The 23,891-nt window shown below is 47.2% G+C and overlaps 1 protein-coding gene across 2 annotated transcripts in view; it reads right to left on the minus strand.

Annotated features, from left to right (window-relative positions):
• The window catches only part of KTI12 (KTI12 chromatin associated homolog), a 427,307-nt gene that overhangs the window by 37,898 nt on the left and 365,518 nt on the right, over positions 1–23,891 (minus strand). For both annotated transcript variants that reach the window (XM_085644050.1, XM_085644051.1), the window contains exons 6-7: positions 12,060–12,219; positions 11,915–11,977 (exon numbers count right to left, since the gene is read on the minus strand). In XM_085644050.1, the coding sequence (XP_085500176.1) occupies positions 11,915–11,977; positions 12,060–12,219 (223 nt within the window). The remainder of the gene's footprint in view (positions 1–11,914; positions 11,978–12,059; positions 12,220–23,891) is intronic.

Below are 23,891 nucleotides of genomic sequence, written 5' to 3' on the forward strand. Positions count from 1 at the left end.
ATTATACCATCTGCCGGATCATGTAGTCACGGATAATTCCTTAGACGGGCACGCTCGGACAGAGCCGCCTCAAGAAGCGGCCTTTACTCTCCGCAGTTGGCCACGCCCCCCCAAATGTAAACTCTTGATATAATCTCAGTTCGTGATTGAATGCCCACATTAGTGAAGGGCCAAGAATGTAGTGTGTATGGTCGGTTCCTATCTATAAATTCACAGAAGAGCTAAAGAACGATGGAGTGCAAAGAGGGTGTAATTGCTAGTGGCAGAAATTAATTCAAGCATTGAACCCATCGCATTTTGTGCTATCTTTTGTTTTCTGACAAAACGAATTGGCTTCTGGAAAGCTACATGACCTCAAAAATTATGCTAGCAACACCCAAAATTAACACCAACTCCGACTGTTCTCAAACCCCCCTTAAAGTTTTTGCCTTCGAATTCTGCTCGCTGGGATAACAAATGTTTTCGAAACAAATGCTACAATGATTGAAAGTCTCTGCAGAGGGCGTAATCTTCTTCTAGTTTCTTGATGTGGCACATTGTTGTCATGGTGTCTGCCTGACCTGACACAACCATGTGCAACAGCCATGTTGATGAATGTGCTCTGAACAAAATTGCCTTGTCTGAGCTCCAACATATTTTTAGGGAGGGTGTTTGCTAATTAAGCCCTGAAACCTTGTACTTCAACTGCAAAAGTGCTTGCTGGTTATTACATTTGCTCTCATAATACACCAATTGAAGTGGCCTTGTACCTTCTGTTCCATGCCAAACTTGTAATGCCAATAGTCTGAGGCCTGGTGTCGCTGATCATTGAGGGATCCCAGGAGAATCTGCATATGCAACCTGACATTTAGGGCATAAAAATGCATACGTTACTATTCTCAACAGCAACTGCAACATCCATGCCATCAGACTTCGCTTGACTGCTGAATCAGGAAAATAATCTCTCTTTTGAAGGAAACACTCCCTTCTTTTGTAAAGAGATTATCTCCTTAAAATAACTTTCCTTGAGGGGCTGAAACAGACTTATAAATTCAATGATCGGCACAGTTGCTGCAGCAGGAACAGTGTGTTCAATAAGTATTGTATTTTTGCTTACAATACCCATGCTAACATTAAAGTTAGTCAGGCAAGTTTGAATAAAAATATTTTGGCACTCGAGATGAGCAGCTACTACTGCCATGCAAGTAAACAATACTCTTGAAGCAGACTTTATACCAAAGGGTAGTCCAACTTGAAACCTGAGAAACGTAGCTTTAACTGGACATACTGGCATCTGAAAACCAGCATACTCCAGATCCAACGTAAAGAGCAAACCGCATTTATGAACGGAGAAGGAATATGCTACTTACCAGTATGCATCTGTTCTTGGCATGTAGAGCTGCAGAGTCACACACTGAGGATAAGATCGCCATCTGGTGTTGGGCTCGGATGATTGCAGGTTGTTGTTGTCTTCGGAAGAAGCCTTTGGTCACGAGATAGGTGACTCCGCCCCTGGACAACCTTGCGCATGGGCATCCACTCCAACGTCAGATTGTTTTTCGCCATGATGGGAAAAGATGGAGTGTATAGGAATGAAAAGAAAGGATGTCCATGTGCAATGTCCAATTAAGACAAATGCTGGAACAGATACAGGTCCCGGGGAGGCGGGTGGGCGTGTGTGACTCTGCAGCTCTACATGCCAAGAACAGATGCATACTGGTAAGTAGCATATTCCGTTCGAGGCATATGAGCTGCAGATCACACACTGAGGATAGACTATATAGCAGTGTCTCCCCTTAGCGGTGGTCACCTGTATCTGTTGCAGCAGTTTGAAATAAAGTTTTTAGGACAGCCTGGCCCACCGAGGCCTGTTGTTTGGCTTGCACATCAACACAGTAGTGTTTAGTGAAGGTATGCATGGTAGACCACGTGGCTGCCTTGCAAATGTCTTCTAAGGGAATGTTACCTAAGAAGGCCATAGAAGCCCCTATTTTACGGGTGGAGTGCGCCCTAGGGGGAACTGTAAGAGTACGTTTAGCCTTTTGGTAGCATATTTGGATGCACTTAACTATCCACCGGGCTATACCGGATTTGGAGATGGGATTGCCTTTATGTGGTGGTGCGAAAGCAACAAAGAGTTGTTTTGTCTTTCGAAAAGGTTTTGTCCTGTCGATGTAATAAAGCAAGGCTCTTTTAACATCTAAGGTATGTAGGGCCCTTTCAGCTACGGAGTCTGGGTTAGGGAAAAAGACTGGTAGCTCTACTGATTGGTTAAGGTGGAAAGGGGAAATCACTTTTGGAAGAAATTTAGGGTTTGTCCTAAGAACTACTTTGTTACGGTGTAGTTGTAAGAAAGGTTCCTCCAGAGTCAGGGCTTGTATTTCACTTACTCTTCGTAGGGAAGTGATTGCGATAAGGAAAGCTACTTTCCATGTCAGGAACTGTAATTCACATTTGTGCATTGGTTCAAATGGGGGACCCATAAGTCTTGTTAGAACAACATTGAGATTCCACACTGGGGAAGGTGGTAATCTTGGAGGAAGAATTCTTTTAAGACCTTCCATAAACGCTCTGATGGCTGGTACCTTAAAGAGGGACAGGTGTTGCCTATTTTGCAAGTAGGCTGCCAAGGCTGCTAGGTGTAAACGTATAGAGGAATACGCTAGATTGCATCTTTGCAAGTGTAGTAGATAGCAAATGATGTTTTGGATGGAAGCATCCAATGGATGGATGTCATTAGCGCAGTAGATGGCAAATCGTTTCCATTTTGCGGCATACCATGCTCTAGTAGTAGGTCGTCTGGCTTCTTTTATGATATTCATACAGTCTGGAGGGAGGTTGAGGTACCCGAACTCTAAGACTTCAGGAGCCAGATTGCCAGGTTCAGTGTTTGAGGATCTGGGTGTCTGATTTCTCCATGGTTCTGGGTTAAAAGATCCGGGGAGAGGTGTAGTTTTTGATGTGGGACTAGAGATAGTTCCAGAAGTGTGGTGAACCATGGTTGACGTGCCCAAGTGGGAGCTACTAGAATTAGTGTTAGCGACTGTTGTTTCAGTTTGCGTACCACAAATGGAACGAGTGGGAGAGGCGGAAAAGCGTATGCAAATCTGCCTGACCAGTTCATCCATAGGGCATTGCCCTTCGACTGTGGGTGTGGAAACCTGGCGGCGAAGGTTGGGCATTTTGTGTTTTCGGGAGTGGCGAACAGGTCTATGTCTGGTTGTCCCCATTTTTGGAAGAATGGGAGTAGAACTTTGGGGTGTAATTCCCATTCGTGGATCTGCTGTGTGTGGCGACTTAGGAGGTCGGCCACCTGGTTGTGAATTCCTGGGAGATGTTCTGCTAACAGGTAGATGTTTTGGGGAATTGCCATTTGCTGTGCCAGTTGGGACAGTTGGAGAGAATGTGTCCCCCCTTGCTTTTGTATATAATACATTGTCGTCATGTTGTCTGTGCGTATGAGGACAGTTTTGTTCTTTAGGTGTACCTGAAAGGATTTTAGTGCCAGGAACACCGCTAAAAGTTCTAGGTGATTGATGTGGAGCAGTTTTTGTTGACTGGTCCATCTGCCCTGAGTGGTATGTTGAAGGAGGTGGGCTCCCCACCCCGTGAGAGATGCATCGGTAGTCAGCACAACTTGTGGAAGAGGCTCTAAGAACGGCCGCCCTTTGGACAGGTTGATGGTGTTCCACCATTTCAGTGAGCGAAGTGAGCACCTGTCCACCAACACCAGATCGGTAAGTTGTCCGTGAGCTTGGTTCCACTGTTGTGCTAGACATTCCTGTAAGGGACGCATTTGAAGTCGTGCGTGTGGGACTATGGAGATGCATGACGCCATCATGCCTAAGAGCTGCATGAACACTCTTGCTGGAAGAGATTGATGAGTTTGAAATTGAGAGATGAGATTTTGTATACTGGTTATCCTGGCAGTGCTGGGATAAGCTATGGCTTTGGATGTATCTATGGTTGCTCCTAGATACTGGTGTATGTGGGAGGGCTGCAGATGGGATTTGGGGTAGTTGATAGTGAATCCCAAGTTGTGGAGGGTTTGAATAGTGCGATGAGTGTGGAGAACGCATTTTTGGTGAGTATTGGCTTTTATGAGCCAATTGTCCAGATAGGGGAAGACATGGATCTGTTGTCTTCTGAGGTGCGCTGCCACGACTGCTAAGCACTTGGTGAACACCCTGGGTGCTGTTGTTACTCCGAATGGGAGAACTGTAAATTGATAGTGTTGCCCGTCTACCACAAATCGTAGATATTTTCTGTGAGCGGGATGCATAGGGATGTGAAAGTATGCGCCCTTGAGGTCCAATGTGGCGAGGAAGTCTCCCTGTTGTAATAGTGGGAGGACTTGTTGGAGGGTGGTCATATGAAAATGATTTGATTGTGTATACTGGTTTAGTAGTCTGAGATCCAGTATGGGCCTTAAGGTTTTGTCCTTTTTGGGAATGAGGAAGTATAGGGAATATACTCCTGTTCCCCGATGTTGAAGAGGGACTGGTTCTATTGCATGTTTTTGTAACAGGGATTGAACTTCTTGTTTGAGGAGAGAGAGATGATGTGAGGACATTGGACGGTGTTTGGGCGGTATGTTCGGGGGGGATTGTATTAGTTCGAGGCAGTAGCCAGACTGGATAATTTGTCTTACCCACCTGTCTGTGGTGATGGAAGTCCAGACAGGTAGGAATTGTTGGAGCCGCCCCCCGACCGGAGTGGAATGGTCTGGGGGGAGTGGTGGTAAGTCACTGTTTAGTGGCTGGGGAGGTGCGGGTGTTGGTGTTGTTGCCCCGCCCTCGATCTTTGGTGTTGTTTCCCCTATAACCCCCTCGAAAATATCCTCTGTTAGGGGATGTTTGTCCAGAATTTTTAAAGGTGGACGTGGTCTCAGTTCCCAGATTTTTGGAGGCTCCTCTATAAAAGGAGCGACGAAAGGAACCCCGGGTTTGAGGAGACTGCAGTGCTCCCATAGATTTGGCAGTCTCATTATCTTTCTTCATTTTTTCTAATGCAATGTTCACTGCAGGGCCAAATAGCTGCTCTTGGTTAAAAGGTTGAGCTAGAATTGTGGTTTGTACCTCCGGTTTAAAACCGGAAATACGGAGCCAGGCATGTCGTCTAAGTAAGACGCTGGTATTGACCGCCCTAGAAGCAGTGTCTGCTGCATCTAAGGCGCATTTAATGGAGGCATTAGATATTAATTTGCCTTCTTGAATGAGGTCATTAGCCTGGGATTTAAATGGCTCAGGCAGATGTTGCATAAGAAGTTGGTCATAATGCGCTCTATCATACCGGGCTAACAGGGCTTGGGTATTGGCAATACGCCAGTGGTTTGCCGCCTGTGCGGCGACTCGTTTGCCTGAGGCCTCTAAAAGCTTAGACTCCTTGTCCGGGGGAGGCGTTTCTCCAGTTGTCTGTGAGTTAACACGCTTCCTGGCATTTAACACGACCAAGGAGTCTAAAGGGAGCTGAGCTTTAATGTATGCAGGGTCCTGCGGGGCTGGTCTGTATTTTTTTTCAATGCGGGGGTTGAGAACCCTAGCTCTAACAGGGTCCTTAAAGACTTCAGTGGCATGCTTTATAACCCCTTTAATCATGGGCAGTATGTGAACAGTTTTCTGTGACTGCTCAAAAGTATCGAGGAGAAAGTCCTCTTCAAGGGCGTCTGTGTGCATTGTGACGCCATGGAATGTTGCTGCCCTATTTATGAGTTGGCCAAACCCCAAATGGTCATCAGGAGGGGAGGGCTTGGGAGGGTAGGTAGTGGAGTCAGGCATGTCAGGTACTGGATAAGACCAGTCATCTACTGGTGCTGTGTCTGGGAACGTAAAAGGGTCGTTTGGATCAAGAGGATCATTAAGGAAATCAGGGTCCGCCCCTCCCCTAAATCATCATCATCATCATGTGGAGGTGGTGAACGAGAAGGAGATGGTAAAGGTAAAGGAGAAGGAGGAGGAGGAGGGGGGATGGGTCAGGAGGTAACACAGGAGAGGAAGGACGAAGCGGTGAAGTAGCACAGTCCTTCTTCCGTATGGGAGCTGGAGGTGGTGTGATGTCCAGCTTCCGTTTTTTGTATGGGACTGCAGTCACATGTCTGGTTTTGGGATTAATGTAGATCCGCTTTTGAGTAGGATCTGGGCGAAAAAGTTCATCCGGCTCCGAAAGTGGTTGTGGCGATGGCCGTTTCGGGTCTTTATGAACTTTTTTCGGTGCCGATGGATCTTTCGGTGCCGATGGATCTTTCGGTGCCGATGGATCTTTCGGTGCCGATGGAATCTTCGGTGCCGATGGAATCTTCGGTGCCGATGGAATCTTCGGTGCCGAGGGACTTTTAGGCATCGGTGTCGAAGAACGTTTCGGTGCCGGTGGAGTCTTAGGCACCAAAACGTTCCTCGGCACCGAAGTCTCCACCGGCACCAAAACGTTCCTCGGCACCGAAGGAGATTTCGGTCTTGAAGCCTGTTTCGGTGCCGACAGTGGAGTTTTCGGTGCCGAAGGTATTATAGGTACAATAACATGAGGTTTGCTCGAGCCCGAGCCACCTACAGGCTTAGATGTCTTCGGAGCCGGGCCCGAGGGCGGGGCTTCTGAAGAGGATTTTCGGTCGCGACTGGGCCCAGCTGGCGGAGTCTTGACCAATGTCTTTTTGGATGGGGTAGGGGCAGGGGGGGTGGTACTCACACGCTGCCCTGGAGTGATGAGGTCATCGGAATCGTCGGCCTCGGACACGATCTCAAGATCTTCGGTGTCATCTTCAGGAACATCCTGAGCAAAGATGTCCTCTGGTTCTGGAGCTGGTTTGGCCATAATATGGCGTCGAGCTCTTCGGTCCCGGAGGGTCTTCTTGGAACGGAAAGCGGCACAAGCTGGACAGTTCGATTCGTTGTGTTCCGGCGACAGGCAGAGGTTGCAAACCTCGTGGTGATCACTGTGGGGGAACTTCGCTCCACACTGGGGGCATTTTTTAAAAGGTGTCCTGTCCATCAGCCGCTTCCGGAACCGGTCCGAGTTGATTTCGATGTCGATGGAATGAAAATTGAAGAGTTATTTTGATTGCTGGAAGTTTTCTGCTGGAGCGGAAAAAAGTTCATCCGAACCCAATGGCGGAAAAAAACAATCTGACGATGGAGTGGATGCCCATGCGCACTGTTGTCCAGGGGAGGAGTCACCTATCTCGTGACCAAAGGCTTCTTCCGAAGACAACAACAACCTGCAATCATCCGAGCCCAACACCAGATGGCGATCTTATCCTCAGTGTGTGATCTGCAGCTCATATGCCTCGAACAAATAGTTTCTAAATAAACAGCATTCTTAATTTATACTTCTTGCTATTTAACACATTCGTAAAGTGTACTTTCCACAATAAATTGGTCTCTTATTGCTGGAAGATTGACGATAAAAGAATGTCTATAAAAAAACTCGAAACTAACAGTACAAAAGAACAGATATTTCTTAAAGATTACGTCTAAATGAATATTCGGTCTTCCTGCAGGTTTTCCATCTTTGAAAACCCCTTTCAGGCGCCAGACTAGATCTGAGACAGCACTAGTTCCATCTCAGCACCAGTTGGTGCCCAGGATGACCCAGCTGCAGCCTCATCAATTATCCAGATATGATACTATTAAAGGGCCACCCATGCGGGATATGACAGAATCACAAAACTAAAGTATCTCCTTGCCAGATTTTACCAGAAGGAGGGACAGAGAAACAAATAGGATAACAGCAAATCAAGAAGTTCACATCTGGCAAAATTAGCTTTGCTCATATGTTGAGTGGTGACCATAATGTTTCAGAAACATTTGCAGAGATGAGCAAGTCGCTGCTCAATGAATGTTGGCCACAGAAACGTCTCCTGACACCTATCAAGGATGGTGCAAGCAAGGATGCTGGGGGGCGGAGGGGGGGTGATAATTAAGGGTGAAAAAAATGGGAGAAGGAGGTAGATGAGGTGCGAAGTACACCTCTCTCACCCTACAGAAAGTAAAGATAACTAGGTTTAAGGCGAGACTGACTCGAGGTAGTCCTGTAAGAAAATAGGTAAATCAATACAGGACACCAATGCCACTGGTCTAGATAAGCAAAACCTTGAGCAGTTTGAAAACACGGTTTCTTGTAGAAATATTTTTGTAGACTTTATCTTTTCCAGAACCACCAACTTAAGGATCTATAGGCATTCTTCAGTACTGTCATTTCTTCATGCACCTGTGTTCTTTAAACAGCGAATTGCCTGAAAAAATAAAATACAAACATCTATGCTGTGCATCAAGAGCCTTGTAGTTACTTTTCAGTCTCTGAGAACATGGTTGTGAGGAAGCCAGCCTGCGGTCTCTAAAACAAAGTATTAGAACAGATCAGGGGCGCAACAAGAACCCAACTTTGAAGGGGGGGAGGGGAGGGGGGGGGGAAGAATTCTTAGCACTGGTCACGCACAGTACAACGGTCTTTTTTAGCGCCCATTCCTTCTTCTCCATGAATTCCCTCACTACCACTCGCCAACAATGCACCTCATCTCTCTATAGACCCTTACTGACAAACAATTCATTTTTTACAGCGCTACTCATAGTTTACTCACACTCAGTTTCGTGATCTGCTTGGTACACGTTCTTTGTAGCAGGCACATTAATCCTCTGCGCTGTGTGGGTGACAAGAGTGCCCATGTGAGTGCACGGTGAGCAATGCGACAGTGCGAGAGTAGGGTGGGAGGAGTGCCTGCAGGGTGAGTGAGGCGACAATATGAATTTGGGAGCGGATGCAAGTGCAGAGTGGGGCGACTGAATGTATGGTTAGTGATGGGCTTGTTTGAGTGAGATTTCAGAGTGAGCACTGAGGGGGACAGGTAAGTGAAGTATCCCATGAGTCAGGGTGAGTAGTGTGCTTGTGTGATTGCAGGGTGAGGTACAGGGAGAACAGCTCAAGTGCATTGTGAGTACAGTGTGATCACTGTGAGTGCAGAGCGAGCGGTGTGCTCATGTGACTGTATGGCAAGTGGTGTGAGTTCATGGCAAGTGGCATAAGTGCCTTGTAGTCATTGTGAGTGCAGGGTGAATAGTGTGAGTGCAGGGTGATCAGTGTGAGTGCAGGGTGATCAGTGTGAGTGCAGGGTGATCAGTGTGAGTGCAGGGTGATCAGTGTGAGTGCAGGGTGATCAGTGTGAGTGCAGGGTGATCAGTGTGAGTGCAGGGTGAGTGTAAAAAGTGAAGGGCGAGAATGAGGAGTGAGTTGTTTGAATGCATGGTGCATTCCCAGACACTTGAAGTAACATGTTATTGAGGGCTGGTGTAGGGTTTCAGATGAAGTTAAACTAATGCTATTTTGCCATTATTCAGGGACAGGGCTGGACAGGCCGTAGCGGACACTGGGCGTTTTCTCGGTGGGCCAGAAGGGTGGGTGCCGTTTTTGGATCAGTGGGGGGCGTTTTTGGACAGGTGGGGGCCGTTTTTGCAGCTGCGCTGCAATATCGGCCCCTGCACCAAAAGCCGCTGCAGTGTATTCCATGCGCACCCACCTCCAGGCCCCACTCCCTCCCCCATGGCCGGTCAGACTCAACTGCCAAGTTCGCTTTGCGTTCCCAGTCCGGCCCCTGTTAAGGGTTCGAGGGTGGAGGAAATAAACATTATGGTCATCCTGCAACAAACTTCCAGTCTTGTGATTAGGGTTGCCAGGTCATTATATTGATGTCCCAGACATTACAAAAATAAGCAGTCACCTAAATCCTATTTTTAGCACTTATCTGTGCATACTAAGAACAGCAAATATAAATAGAAAGCATTTTTGTTCTAGGGCTGCCTGAATGGACCATGACTGATAATTAAAGGGAACAAAGACAGAATAGTCACATTACAAATGAATACATATGATTTTATTTATAACCCTATTTAGGGTTTAAACAACAAATGGCTGGCATTTTTCTTTTGGCAAACCTACTTTAGATTTCTTTTCATGAAATGCATTCTCACACTATGGTAGTAAAAGAAAGGAATACGCACAGTGGAGGCCCTGGGGGTACAGAAACCAGAAAAAAAATACGCTTCGGTAACCAGTTTACAAAGGTATGTAAATATGCATAAGGTCTTTAACGACCTGTGAAAAACTCGAGTGTGCCGGAGACAAGACTCTAGACACTGCCCAGCCGATCCCACAGTGGCCCGGGTGAAGACACACGAAGGGGGTGGGGGGGTGGGGGGGGGGGGTAGGGGGCTGTTTCTGGGGGTGGGTTCAGTGCTGAAGCCCTTTCATCCCTATGGGCGTTGCACGCCTGACAGGGGTGTGCACAGAATAAAAACCAAAAGGAGGTTTCTAAAGTTTGTAAATATTCTTATGCGGACGAGAGCAATCGTTCTGGAGGGGTCAGTCTTAGAGGCCCCGAGCTCTAGCCCAGCTAGCCCAGTGCATGGACCCTAGCAGTGGGGGAGAATGGGAGGGGTGGGCTAAGGCCATTTCAGCCTAATGAGTGTTGCGCACCTGGGCCAGATGCACTAAGGGTTTTTGGTGTTGCAAATCCATAGAATCTCTCAAATTCGAGGTTTGTGACAGCAAAAACCTTGTATGTCTGTACTAAACCCACTTAATGATTTGCAAAAAGGGTTTAAAAATGGTAACCCATTTGGTATTTTGAAGGGGCATTTTTTGGGCGTCCCTTCCAAATACCAAATCGGTACCTTATGTATCAATGGTTTGCAACCACAATTCGGGTAGCAAACCACAGATAAATTACTGACTTCCAAGTTGGGATGGAAGTAGGTAAGGGGGAAGGAGAACTGGAATGTCACCTTCAGGGTTGTTAACATCCTCAAAACTGAAACTTTTTTTCCAAATTATAAAAAGCAGCCCATTTCCTTTGGGCTGCTTTAAAAAAAAAAAACAGTTTTGAAATGCAAAGACAGGCATGGTATTCTGCTGCAACCATCCTAGTCTTTCTGGCCAATTGGAGGTAATCGCAATTGGGGGGGCTGGCTAATGAATATTAATTAGGCAGGTCATTCTGCGACTCCCTTCATATTGTTATTTTACTAACTGATCTATTAGGTAGGTTTAAAAAATAATTTAGATGTTGCGCAGGCGTGGGAAACAACTTTTTACCTGAATCTTTTAAAACATATGGCCTATCGTTTTTAGGTGCCAAAGTGGGTCAATTCAAGTTTTCACACATAGATTATATGTGCTGCAAACTTCTTTAATGTACTTTTCAAATAGGAGACAGTGACAGTGGCTAATGCGAATAGGAGACCGTGCCAAAAAACTACGACGCCTTTGCTCTCAACAACGGAAGCACAGGAAGAACAGCATTTCTTTGAATATCTAGTTTCTAAACACAGAGGCTTTGGGAATAGATCTGCGGTAAATGCAATCAAAGATCTTGGTAAACTGTACTGGTATTAAATAAACATACAGAGATATTAAAGACCAATAAAAACTTACAACCCACACTGGAAATGATTTTAAGAATTAATATGAAAGGTGCCCTTGTCCTTACCACTGACACAGGAAAATAATACAGGATTCTCCACCTAGCACTTAGTACTAGAATGCCACTTATAAAAGTGCCTAGACTAATCCCTAAGCAAAGGCACTGAGCCTGGGAACCCAGCATAAACTAAGAAAAGGAGATACCAGAAGAGCAACATCCAGGAGCAATCAGAACATTAAAGTGCACGATCTTCTACTAAGCACCAGAGCTCCTCACATTGTTTGAGAGAGAGGCCATTTGAAATAGTTGGTCCTTTAGGGACACAAACTTCCTTCCTGCTATACAAGAAAAGTATACTGCTCTTGAAAACTCATCAATCTAAATGCATGATGTGAGCGAAGGTCATTATCTAGAACATCATTATCAACAACATTTAGACCACCTTTTCTTAGCTAAATTATTTGCACATACAATCCCTCGAAGTAGATTTAGCGAAGTACTTTAAATAAATAGTAAGTCAATACTTACTGTCACAACATCTCGCGTAATTTTGTCCAGCTCGTGCAAGAAATTTGTGGATGAAAGTGGTTGCTGCGCAAAATACAAAATATTAGAATTATTTGCATCTATAAATATTTTAAAATTGTAAATTTAAAGTGGTCAATCCACGTACTGTTTGTGTTGACTGGTTGGGAGGAGGGGCCTTCCTGTGGAAAATGGCATCACAAATGTCTTCAAAAGGCAGCGTATCATCTTTCTGCAGAGTGAATATAGGACTGTCCCAGCGGTTCCTTGAATCAGGGGCTTCGAAACGCTGTACAAGTGCTTCAAATCTGTAGGAGTACGGGCATATGCAAGAAAAACATTCTTTTGAGCCACATCATACAAGAAGGATCGGTTTTAATATACATTTTCAGTTCCTGAAAAGGCTAGTAGCTGCAAAGCAGGGTAAAGGAACACACAGTGAATGAAAGAAATTTGTAAGAAGCATGAAATAAAGTACAAAATAGGACTTGTACAGTCGGAGAAGAGTGAAAGTTACTGGGGTGATACAAGAGTACACTAGCTTTATATTTCTTCATTGTAAGCTGTGAATAACAGTATTATAGACGCGGCAAAGGGGAAATATTAACAGTTAATACAGTAATCTGGAAAGCCCAAAGGATGACGCAAGAAATGTACACGATCAAATGTCAGTGACTGGTTCCCAGCCAAGTGTGGCTGACAGCCATTAAGCAAAGCGTATGCTGAGGGAACCTGACCATGAGAAGGCTGAGGTTATTTCCCCAAGTGCAGATTGAGGGTGTCTAGCACAGGGCAGGCTGAGGGTGTCTGGCCCAGTCAAGCGCAGGCTAGGGAGGCCCAGCCAAGGGCAAGAGCACGCTGCAGGAGACCTAGCTATTAGCAGACTATGGAACCCAGCCAGGTACTATGCGGGGAGGCCCAAACAAGAGTATGTGGGGCTTATGCAAGGCTGGGCTACTAAACAAGGGCAGGGTACATGGTGACCCAACAAAAGGCCGACTATGTGGCCAATTTCTTGATTAAAAAACCCAGTGTGCGTAATGACTTTGGAACAGAGTAGTTGCGTATTCAACCAAACCAATAGCAAGCCACTATTCTCTTGGGAACAATTAGCAAACTACTCCAACACCCTTGCTTGGGACCGCTGTACATAGATAATCAATGATGCTTTGAAAATGGGACTCACTCACTAGACTTAGTTTGGATTTTGTTGCAATGCTACGAGTCTACCGGATTTTCAAGCACTTCAAAGTGTACACTACATTTTACCTTTACCCATAGACCAAAATAATCCAACTATGTCTTGTGATGGGTCAGTGTGGGCACTATCCAACCCCCCTGCCCTAATCGGCGTCCCTTTAAACCAGTTAGCAAAAAGTACCTTTTTCTCTCGGTCCTTCGCAGTTACTGACAGACTAGTTTTCGCTAAATAATCAAGGCAAATGGCTCTGAATAAGCACCAGGAAGCTTAGCTCAAGGAAACCCAATTCCTGCATCTTCAGTGTATATAAATATGAGCCGCTTTAAGGAACTAAGTAGAACATTGTCTTAAAAGAATTAGGTACTTGGCTTTAGTACCCTTCTCTATGTTAGATATTCTTATCTTCTTGCAAATTAAATGTAAATAAATGTAAATTTGATACTTGTATAGCGCACTACTCACCCGCAAGGGTCTCAAGGCGCTTGTACGAATACCGCTGTGGAACCCAACCTGGCTTTCCCTGTGAGGCGTCCACTCCTGGGCACCCCCAAGGTGGAGGCCAGGCATCCTTAGCGTTGTGGGGGCCGTTGTGGAGATTAAGCAAGCTATTGCCCAGAGTTGCAGAGTGGGACTCCATGATTGGAATAGGCACCGAGGCGAGAATTATCAGGTCCGTGGAATTTTTGAGCCCAAGACCCTGGTCCCGGGCTAGACCTCTGCATCAGGGTCTGCCGCTCTAATCATTGTGCCACACTTCTCCACCTCCACTTCCTCAGCTAGTGGATTTCCCCAGGTGCCAAATGGGACCCAGCAATATCAAAAAATCAAAATCGACCCACCCCTGAACATAATGATATGGAGCCCACATACATTCACCACCAGGCGAGCTGACGTCAGTTTATTCATTAGTGATTCCGCCTCAACAGATGCAGAGAGTGACTGACAGATTGAGAACACTGACCTATGTCAATCTAACTTATTAACTTCCAAATATCCACTCCATAGAATGACGGTGGGCAGTGAGGAATCTGCGGTTAGATGGAATATCAACCAGAAAGGTGTTACCAAAGGTAAGTAACTTTTTTCTTCCAATGTTTACTTCTAACTGCCTATGACTCATTACGAGAATTAATAGAAAAATAATGCCCCGTCTAAGGAGGTGAGTGCGTTGAGCAGAGTGAACTCCAGGAACTCCTTTAGGAACAAGCAGGCATAAAGAACCTCCCCTGATATGATAATTAAAATAGAGTACTGCCTAGTAAAAGTATGTCTATTCCACCACGATAATGTCAGCTTTCAAAATTACTTTCCCTTGTTTGCACCAAGGAATCCAATAAAGAGTTGATCACCCACCTGCTACTGCTTAATCAGTGTAGAGGCAAAGGGTCTACTGAAGATCCTAGAGGTGTAGCCTCGTCTCCTCCGCTCAGAGAGGAGAACCCATAAAGCATAATGGATGGTCCCATGTGGAAGGGTGAGGTCGCTTTCAGAAGAAAGGATGCAATAGCCCTTAGCATCAGCTTGCCAGTGCACGGAGGTCAGAAAAACAATGCCTAAAGCTCACTGATGCAACATACAGAAGTGACTGCGATGACAAATACAACTACACCGAGGCTCAAAAAGAGCATACATCAGGAAAGTGAGGACTAAATTCAGTCCCACTCAGGCATATTGAAGAGGGTAGTGAGGAACACATGTGAAGTCAATATCACAACAGGGGAAATGAATAAATAGAGATCATTAGGCAGGAAAGACTGAAAGTGGCCAACATGTAACCTTTAACAGTACCCACAGCAAGGACCGGTCAGGCCAATGATAATACAAGCAAAAAAGACAGCAAAAACCGTAACCTGTAAAAGGGCAAACTGCTTCTCTTTGCACCATTCAACTAACTTGGACAAATGGTCTAAGTAGATCGACATTGTAGAAATAAGCAGCAAAAAACGACATCCACCACTAAAGAGAGAAAATCTAAACTTCTAAGCTGATTTCACTCAATCTCCACAAATGGAGGAGTAGATTGTAGAGGACAGGATGTAGTACTCAGCCCCTTTACTAGGTCAGCAGATCCTCCCAAAGAGAAAGCCAAAGAGGAGGGCAGATGCTGAGGTTAAGCAGTTTGGAGTACCAGACCTCCTTGCCTCAGAGGAACCACCAGGATCAGCTGTGCTCGGGCCCGGTCTGACTTTCTTCAGGACCTGTTTCACCAGAGACAGAAATGTGTATAGGAGACTGGAATACCCACTAAGAGGAAGCTTTATAGTGCAGAAGGCCAGACACTGTTTTCAGAAGAACAAGTTACTGACTTTTGGTAGCATTCTATCGGATGGATACTCTCACAGAAGATTCCTCACCTACTGAATTTCCCCAGGGAGGCCGATTGCATCCTGAACTTTTCCAGCAATTGTTCAGCGTGCAAATAGGTGGCACCATCACCAGCTTACTGCCTCAGGAAGTGACGGCAAAGAGTTGTATATGTATATAGGCATCACCCCGGAATGCAAATGTCAGTTTTCTTTTTTTTTTTTTTCAACGCTTCCGCACCCTCGGATTTGGATTGTTCGACCTGGCACCATTGGTGTGGGTCTCCCTTTCATTCTTTGCTGTTGCCTCTGATGTTTTTGCTGGTTTTAGATGCTTTGGGCACTGTGCCACTGCTATCCAGTGCCACAGTGCAAGTGCTCCCTATGGTAAATTGATGTATGAATTAGTGACTCCATGATTGGCTTACTTGGTTTACTTGTCAGACACTAGTATGGTGCACTGCGTGTGCCCAGGGCTTGTAAATCAGATGCTGCTGGTGGGCTTGCAGCACTGGTAGTGCCACCCACAGAAGCAGCTTGTAAAGTTTCTAAGGTGTCATCGCAAGTGAGTCGCAAGGGGGTACACAGCATCAAACTCTCTGAAAGACTTTATGGGGAAGCATTTTAAAAGGGTCTTTTCACCCGCAAAGTCGCTAGCTGCTGATGTAGAAATAGTAGGGGAGGAATCATGGAAAGGGGATTCCTCCCTAATTTTTGATGAGCATATGACGGCTTCTGCCAACTTGGCCAACAAATCCCTACAGTCCTTAATAGGTCATAAGGGACTAATAACGTCACCACGATTATCCTCATCTCCGAGGTTATCACAGTGTGTATATTCTAGGCCACCCAGGAAACAAATAGCAGGGATCTAAGGCAAGATGAGGAAGAAGTCCCGGACTCGGATGCAAGCCCAAAGGGAATGGAAAGACAAGGACTGTATGGTGACCTGAATCCAGTGTTCAGGGGCAGTAAAGGCTGTAATCATTCTTCGGAGCTTAATTTGGAATCCTCAGTAACACCGGACTCCTCAATGTTGGAACTAATGATAATGCTGCAAAAATCACTGCAGGGGCTCCTAGAAGTCACAATACTAAATCATGACATTTTAAAAACACAGAATTTGCATCTCTCTAAGATTGAGGGGGAGTTACAAGGTATTAGGGGCCAAATGCCTCTAATGGTAAGACCAGTCCCTGACCCCCTGCCTCCTGCCCCGGTTGTGGTGGGGGAGGAGGCTGGGAACGCAGTACCCCCAACTGCCAACAACGAAGTTTATATTTCGAGATGGCCGATGTTGGTAAAAAGAAGGGGAGACTATTCTAGATATGGTTTAATAAAATGGGGGAGACCAGTAGGAAGAAGTGTTCAAAAAAGGGTAATGGAAGAGTTGTGGAAAAAAGGAGGGAAATGGAGAAACTATTAGGACTAGCCAAACAAAAGCAAAAATTAAAACCTTTTAAAACCCAGAGAGAAAGAGTGAGAAAAGTACGAACGGAAATCACTAACAAAGGGGATTCATAGTAGTAAACAATTTTACCAGGAGAAGTCAAAGTATATAAAGCATATAGCATCTAATACAGTTAGAAAACCTGGTATAACTACAACCCCCAAAGAGAGGTCATATTTGTTAAACAAATTAGAGGAAGGGGATAGAAATAATACCTGACAGACTCTTAGGGTGCCCATATCGGTAGGATCGGAGGACAAAGGGAATAGGTGGCTATATTTCGAACAGGTGAAAATGGGAAGGGGTGGTAAAAACACAAAGAAGAGGTCGTTTTTAAATAGGTCCCATCTCCTTAATTCATTCACCCTTTGTCCTAGTTTGAAAGGAATAGGATCTAAAGACCTCTGACAGGTGGACTTTCATTCAACTACCGATGGAAAAGAACTGACCAGGGTACAAGTTTATTCTGACTTGGTAAAGATAGCAATACAGAAGGCAGAGAGAGAGAGATCTTAAAAGAAGGGATTAGGTTAGTACCCAAACAAGAAGTAGAGACAGAACATAACGTCTGGGCAGCTCAGGGATCAATTGTCCCAGTAGAACAGGGGGGGGTTTAAAGAAGGACATTCCACCATAGATCACTGCTTTGCTCTATGGGCTTTGGCACAGAAATCGATAGAGCAAAATGGAAAGCTGTATTGCTGCTTTGTCGATTTTCGGGCAGCTTTTGACTGTGGATCGCAATTGCCTCTGGGAAGATTTGAAAAAATATGGAATCCCGGACGGCATATTGATGATCCTAAAAGAGTTACATAGAGGGAACTGGGCCCAGGTAATTAGAGACACACAAGTGTCATTGACGCATAAGATAACTGTAGGGAATGGTCTCAGACAGGGGTGCGTATTGGCCCCTTTGCTATTTGCAATCTTCTTAGCAGACCTCCCTGCGGTATTAGAAGTAGAAAGAAGCGCAAGCCCCAGAATGAGCAGAAATAAAGTGTCTTGTCTTCTATATGCAGATGATCTTGTGAAACTTGAGCAAACAGAGATAGGAATCCAAAGGAAATTAAATATTTTTAAGAGTTATTGTGATAAAAAGTTTTTAACCGTAAACATGGAAAAAACAAAAGGTTCTATGCTTTGGGAAGAGAGGTAAGAATTTTAGCTGATTTCTAGGTCAAGACAAATTGGAGGTAGTTAAAGAATATAGATACCTGGGCCTCTGATTTGATAGTGCGCTAAAATGGCGCACTCACCTGGAGGCTCAAAAACCGAAAGCTTTCTCGTCAGTCTGTGGACTAAAAAAATGTAATAAAGAATATGGTGATATGTCACATAAACCTATGTTAAAAGCATTTGAAGCAATGATCCCCCCGCAAGTATTGTATGGGGCAGAAGTCCTTTACTTGAGTGGCAAATGAGGGTGGAATCGTGAAGAAGGAAAGATCTTTAAAATGCTATTGTCGTTACCAAGCTGCACAATGATCCAAGCTAGCAGAATGGAGTTAGGTTTAACAGCATGGAGCGTTCAAATCCGAATGTCTTTGGTACGATTCTGGAAACGCCAGGATCCAGGTGGTGTGCAAAAGTTCACACAGTGGTGCAAAGAGGAGATTCAATCAAGTAACCTTAAATGGGCAAAGGATGTAAGAGGTAATCTCTAGAAAATAGCAGGGCGCCTTAACCCCTTCGCTGCGGCGCGAATTCCGCCGCAGCGCTGGGAGGGTTTGGGGGGTTTGCGGCACCGCCATGCTCATGACAGAACCACGCCGTCATGAGTCACGGGCGAGCTGTGCTCATGACGGCGTGGTTCCGTCACTACTCCACCCACTTGCGCTAATCGCCCGCACAGGCGGGGAAACAGCGCCGCGTGGGAGGAGCGGCTGCCAACGGCCGCAGCATGACGGAACCACTCCGTCATGAGCACACGGTGCCCGTGGCTCATGACGGAGTGGTTCCGTCAGAAGCATGCAAGGGGTTAAGGTGAGCCTCTCGCTACAAGCCCTGGAAGTTGATTTCACAAAGAGAATGCTTATAGAGCAAGGGCCGATATATTCAAAATCATTGGACTTTGAATATATGGCAGTGAAAAAATCAGTTCAGTGGCTAAAAAGCTCATGAGTAAATGAAGCTTGGTTCCCGTACTTGGATATCTTGCCCAATCAAGGGTTGAGATATGAAATTTTAAGGGCCCGAGTTGGTATTAATCTCTGGAAGACGGAAGAAAAAATAAAGGTAGCATTGATTCAAACAGATGGTATTTGTAAATGTGGGTTAGGAATAAGAAATGACATTTTGCACATATTGCTTGATTGTACCTTGGTTTTAGATATACAGAAATTGTTTTTACGTCCCTTATTCTTGAAACACGAGGTAAGCTCTCGTGCCCAAGCGGTTTGTTTACTTACGGAAATGCCATTCTTAGACATTGCAATGGGAACATTTTTGAAAGCAACAAAAGATTTCGTAAGGGAGAAATTAAAGGAGGGGCATTGATTTTAAATGTATTTTAGTGTTCTCCCACTGAAAAGAGTTCTTGGGATTTAGTTGTTTTTATAAATTTCGTTTAATGAATTATGATTGTATGAGGATGGTACCTTGTTTTTAAATATATTTTAATGGCAACTTATTTTGCTATAGAACTTATATTGTTACCAGTTGGATCCTTATTGTGTTTTGTGTATTGTTTAAAGACTATGGTCTAAATAAACAAGTTTCTCTCTCTCTATTACTGCCAAGTTTAGTCATCATGAGTAAAGCAGCATCCACCGCATCTGTTGATTTTGAAGAGGAGAAACTAGAAAGCTACAATGTGAAACAGCTAAAGCACTTCTGCAGGAGATTTAAAGTTGCTTTGACCGGTCTCTCCAAGAAGGATGAGTTCTAGAAGGCGCTGAGGGCCTGGGTGGAAGAAAGGAGCACCCCTGAGCATGTGGAGGGGCCTGAAGATGCAGAGGAGCAGCTGGAAGGGCCGTTGGGTCCGGGGGGGGGAAGAGAGCAACTTCCCCAACAGGTAGCAGTGTTTCTGCCAAGGGCCTCTCCTCAGAGGAGCTAGAGGAGAGGGAGAAGAGTAGGATGCATGAGATGGAGCTGACCAAGCTCAAGTTGAATGGGTAGTTAGAGAATGAGAAATTGGCCCTAGAGGAAAAGAGGATGCAAATGAAGCATGAGAGAAGTTTGAGGGAGTTGGAATTGAAAGCGAGGAGCTTAGAGATTACTCCCTCTGGTGGCAGCACACCATCCGTGCCTGTAGAGGCAAGAGTGTATATCTCTTAGGATGTGGTGAAAGAGTTTTATAACAATGATGACATTGGGCAATGGTTCAAGGCCTATGAGGTAGCCATGTCCTCCCATCGGGTCCCTAAAAAGGATTGGGGAGCAGGGTTGTGGGGGTGGTTCCTTAGTGAGGGGCGGGATACCTTGTTGAACTTGCTCTCTGAAGTCCACAATTCTTATAGCCACATGAAAGATGCATTGATGTCCAGGTATGGGTTAACCCCTGAACTGTATAGGCAGAGTTTCAGGAGTTGCAGTACTTGGGTAGAATAGGTCACTTTTTTCTGCAGAGCATTGGATGGTTGGGTGAAGGGTAGCAAAGTGAATATTTTTGAGGCGCTCTTTGATTTAACTTGTCAAGTGACCCTGATTACAGGTAGGTAGCTCCCCCATGCCGCACAGCACCACCTGTGTGCCCGTGTCCCTCTGCTCGCTGCCTCCGCCATAGGTTCGAGGCCCCTGTGCCTCAGTTGTATCTTGCCATCATTGTATTGTTTCCTGATAACTGTTGTTGTCTCCCTTTTTTTCTGTGCCCCTGGTTTGTATATTGTACTTTGGTCACTATATTGCTTCCTTGATATTTGCATTTTTTGTTTCCCTTTGCTCTGTGCCCCTGGTTTTTCGCTTGTTTTCCCGCCGCTGCGTCCCCGCCCCCCTGCTCGTCCCATTTCATCGTCTCAGCTCCCGCCTCCTAGCTGCTCGTCCCTCCCACCTCCCCTTATAATGGTGGCCACTGCATGGCTGAGCCAAATGCGTGCCAAAGGCAAGCCCGTCCGTGCCCAGCACCACACCCCCTGACCCCCACGAACGCCCGTCACTGCTTCGATGCCAGCACCCTCCACGCACTCAACACCAGACGACCACACGCCTGCTTCCTGGCTGCCCCGAAGCGCACCAAAGGACCCTTCTCCTGCCAGAGCTGCAGCTTCACCAGCCTCCGAGCCGCCGACCCGCCCACCAGGACAGGACGCAACCACCTCAGATGCCTACTCCTGAACACCTGCTCCGCAAGCAAATACGCCGTCGAACTCTGGGACCTGCTTGACACATCCTCCCTGGACGTCGCCTTCCTGACAGAGACCTGGATGAACGACTCCTCGGTACCCAACATCGCCATAGCCATCCCGGACAGCTACAAGATCACCCGCAGAGACTGCACCAATGAGGTAGGAGGTGGAATTGCCATCATCCACAAGTCCACCCTCAAGGTCTCGACCAACTCAGACGACACCCTCAGCACCGCAGTACACCTGCACTTCCAGATCCACACTGATTCCAACACCACCCTCAGAGGAACTGTGATCGACAGACCCCCCCGGACTCTTGCCTCAGTTCAGCGACACCATCGACTACTTAGTCAGCATGCACGCCCTCGCCTCCACGGACTACATCCTCCTCGGAGACCTGAACTTCCACCTCGAGACACCACCAACTCCACCACCCTGATCGCCAACCTCGGACTCAGACAGCTCGTCACAACGCCCACACACTCCGCCGGCCACACGCTGGTCCCCATCTTCTCCGCAAGCTCCCACGTCTCCTTCAGCCACACCACGAACTCCACTGGACCGACCATCAATGCATCCCCTTCACCTTCCGGAAACCCACCACGCACCTCCGCACCAAACATACCCTCCGCCGCAGCTGGAGCAAAATCACTGATGACCAGCTAAACACCGCCCTCGCACGAAGCCCACCCGCCGACCCAGACGCCGCCGCCAGCAACCTCAGGCGCTGGATCGACGACTGCGTCAAACACTCTCGCCCCGATCAAGAAACCCTTCAACAGACACACCAACAAGAATGCCAGCTGGTTGTCCGCGGACCTCCAGACCTCCAAACAAACCTGCCGAAAACTAGAGAAGAAACGGCACCCCGAACAGACACCGGAGAGCCATGCAGCCCACAAGAACGCCATGGGTCAACACCATCACCTCATCAGATCCGCCAAAAGGACCTCCTTCAAGGACCGCCTCGACAACAACGCACACAACAGCAAAGAGCTCTTCAACATTGTGAAGGAACTGTCCAACCCCAACTCCAACACCAACGACATCCCACCCTCGCAAGACCTGTGCAACACCCTTGCCACCTTCTTCCATCGCAAGATCGCAGACATCCACAACAGCTTCGACAACCAGACCACCACGACAGCCAATGACACCTCAGACCTCACGGCCACCACCCACAGCGACCCCCTGCTCACCTGGACCAACGACGACGACACCATCATATTCATGAACACCATCCACTCCGGCTCCCCGTCAGACCCGTGCCCACACCACATCTTCAACAAATCCAGCGCAACCATCGCACCCCATCTCCGCAAGGCCATCAACATCTCCTTCGAGACCGCTACCTTCCCGGAGAGCTGGAAGCACGCCGAGATCAACGCCTTGCTCACGAAACCCAAGGCAGATCCGAGGGACCTCAAGAACTTCAGGCCCATCTCCCTGCTCCCGTTCCTGGTGAAGGTCATCGAGAAAACCGTTAACAAATAGCTGACCTGCTACCTCGATGAGAACAACATCTTGGACACGTCCCAGTCCGGGTTCCGCAGCAACCACAGCACCAAAACTGCCTTCATCGCTGCCACCGATGACATCAGGGCCCTGCTGGACAATGGCGAAACCGCGTCCCTCATACTCCTGGACCTACTAGCCGCCTTCGACACGGTCTGCCACCGCACCCTATGCACACGCCTCCACAACGCAGGGATCCGAGACAAGGCAGAACCCAGAGCGTCCGCCTCCCCCCTTTCCGTTCCAAAGCCTCCAGGATCATCTGCGGCGTGCCCCAAGGATCATCCCTCAGCCCGACATTGTTCAACATCTACATGGCCCCGCTCGCCCACGTCGCCAGACTTCACAACCTCAACATCATCTCCTACGCCGACGAGACACAGCTGATCCTCTCCCTCACCAGGGACACCCTCACCGCCAAAACCAACCTCCACGAAAGAATGAAAGCCGTCGCCGAACGGATCAAGAACAGCCGTCTGAAGCTGAACTCGGACAAGACGGAGGTCCTCATCCTAGGCTCCACCCCCTCAGCCTGGGACGGCTCCTGGTGGCCGACCGCCCTGGGAGCAGCACCGACACCCACCGACCACGCACACAACCTGGGGTTAATCCTCGACTCAACGCACCCCATGACCAAGCAAGTCAACGCCGTCTCATCCTCCTGCTTCAACACCCTCCGCATGCTCCGCAAGATCTACAGGTGGATCCCCACCGACACAAGAAGAATGCTAACCCAGGCCCTCGCCAGCAGCAGGCTGAACTACGGAAACGCCCTCTACGCTGGAGCCCGAGCCAAACTGCTGAAACGACTGCAACGCATACAGAACGCCTATGCCTGCCAGATCCTTGACATCCCTCGACACAGCCACATCACACCCTATCTGAGAGACCTGCACTGGCTGCCCGTCAACAAGAGGATCACCTTCAAGCTCCTCACCCACGCACACAAGGCACTCCACGACACCAGACCAGCATACCTCAACAGACGACTCACCTTCCACACTCCGAAACGCCAGCTCCGCTCCGACACCCGCGCCCTTGCTACCATCCCCCGCATCCTAAGACCGACCTCCGGAGGCAGATCATTCACCTACCTCGCTGCCAAGACCTGGAACACGCCCCCCCATCCTCCTACAGCAGACCCAAGACCTACTAACCTTCAGGAGGCTACTCAAAATCTGGCTTTTCGAGCAGTAGCAGCACCCCCTCCCCCAGCGACTTGAGACCC

Source organism: Triturus cristatus, chromosome 3_1 (genome assembly GCF_964204655.1).
Source record: "Triturus cristatus chromosome 3_1, aTriCri1.1, whole genome shotgun sequence".
NCBI classification, from domain to species: domain Eukaryota; kingdom Metazoa; phylum Chordata; class Amphibia; order Caudata; family Salamandridae; genus Triturus; species Triturus cristatus.